Below are 1,119 nucleotides of genomic sequence, written 5' to 3' on the forward strand. Positions count from 1 at the left end.
ATTTCCTGTTTTCCAGACAGCCGCCGGCCGGGTTTTCCCGGACATCCTCCCCTCCCGCTGCCCAGCGCTCTGCTCACCGTGTCCTGAGCGCTTGCCACGCGGCATCGATGTCGGAGTAGAGGTTCCTCTCCGAGGGCTTGCCCGTGCTCACACCATAGCCCGAGTAGTCATAGGAGAAGATGTTGCAGTTGATGCGGGTGCCCAGCCCGATGTAGAAGCTGCTCATCTGCCCCAGGTCCACGGCGTTGCCGTGCGAGAAGAGCACCGTGTACCTGCAGCCGGGAGAGACGGGCACGGCAGGTTAACCAGGGACTCTGCCTGGTGCCACCGCGCTGCCCAGCCCTGCCAGCAGCTTGGGGACCAATGTCCCCAGTCGGGACGTCCACTTCGGGGCCAAAAACCAAACCCCAGGACAAAAAGGGACAACCGGTGGCCAAGGAAGGTCCTTGCGGCACCCCGGTCCAGCCCCCGAGACACCCAGACCCTCCTTGCTGCCCAGGGCCGGGGGCTCGCTCCCCGCAGAAACAGGCAGCCCGAAGGCAGGATGATTCTGTTCAATTTTTTGAGTCTATTTTTGGTCAAAAGCTGAGGATTTGGGGCCGTTTGCCCAACGGGGATTTCAAGTAAGAATTCTGACAGCGGATTTTTTTCTCCCCTGAGTCTGGCAAGACACCAGCCGCTGTGAGAGAAGTGAATTGTGGGAGTGACAAGGCACAAGAAATTTCCACCATAAGGGGAAAAACAATGTTAATCATCAAAATTAACACTAATAACGCATCGACGGAAGCTTGGCTCTCTTCTCCCAGAGGGAGGGAGCGGGACCCTCTCCCTGCTGAGCCCCCCAGTTGGTCCGGGAGGTCTGCGGCCAGGCCCAGTGCCCATGTCCCAGCCTGGGTGGCCCAGCAAGCCCCAGCAGGAAGGTGGTGACAGGACGAGGACAGACGGCGAGTGAGATCTGATGCCCGGGGGGCGTTTGGGAGGGATGGACCCCCCCAGCCCAGGCCCTTCCCTCCAGCCCCACCACCTGCATGTCACCAGCACCATCCTGTCGCCGGTTTCCTCTCTCCAGGGACCTGTGATGCACACAGGGACGTCCCTGCTGGGCCGCCTGCGAACACC

The 1,119-nt window shown here is 60.9% G+C and overlaps 1 protein-coding gene across 1 annotated transcript in view; it reads right to left on the reverse strand.

The window, feature by feature from the left end:
* The window catches only part of LOC104464328 (alpha/beta hydrolase domain-containing protein 17A), a gene marked incomplete at both ends in the record, with an annotated part of 1,948 nt that extends 1,647 nt beyond the window's left edge, over positions 1-301 (reverse strand). The window contains one exon of the mRNA XM_010077000.1: positions 78-301. Within this exon, the coding sequence (XP_010075302.1) occupies positions 78-301 (224 nt within the window). The remainder of the gene's footprint in view (positions 1-77) is intronic.
* Between the last annotated feature and the right edge of the window lie 818 nt (positions 302-1,119).

This window comes from Pterocles gutturalis, unplaced genomic scaffold (assembly GCF_000699245.1).
Source record: "Pterocles gutturalis isolate BGI_N339 unplaced genomic scaffold, ASM69924v1 scaffold14948, whole genome shotgun sequence".
Taxonomy (NCBI): Eukaryota; Metazoa; Chordata; class Aves; order Pterocliformes; family Pteroclidae; genus Pterocles; species Pterocles gutturalis.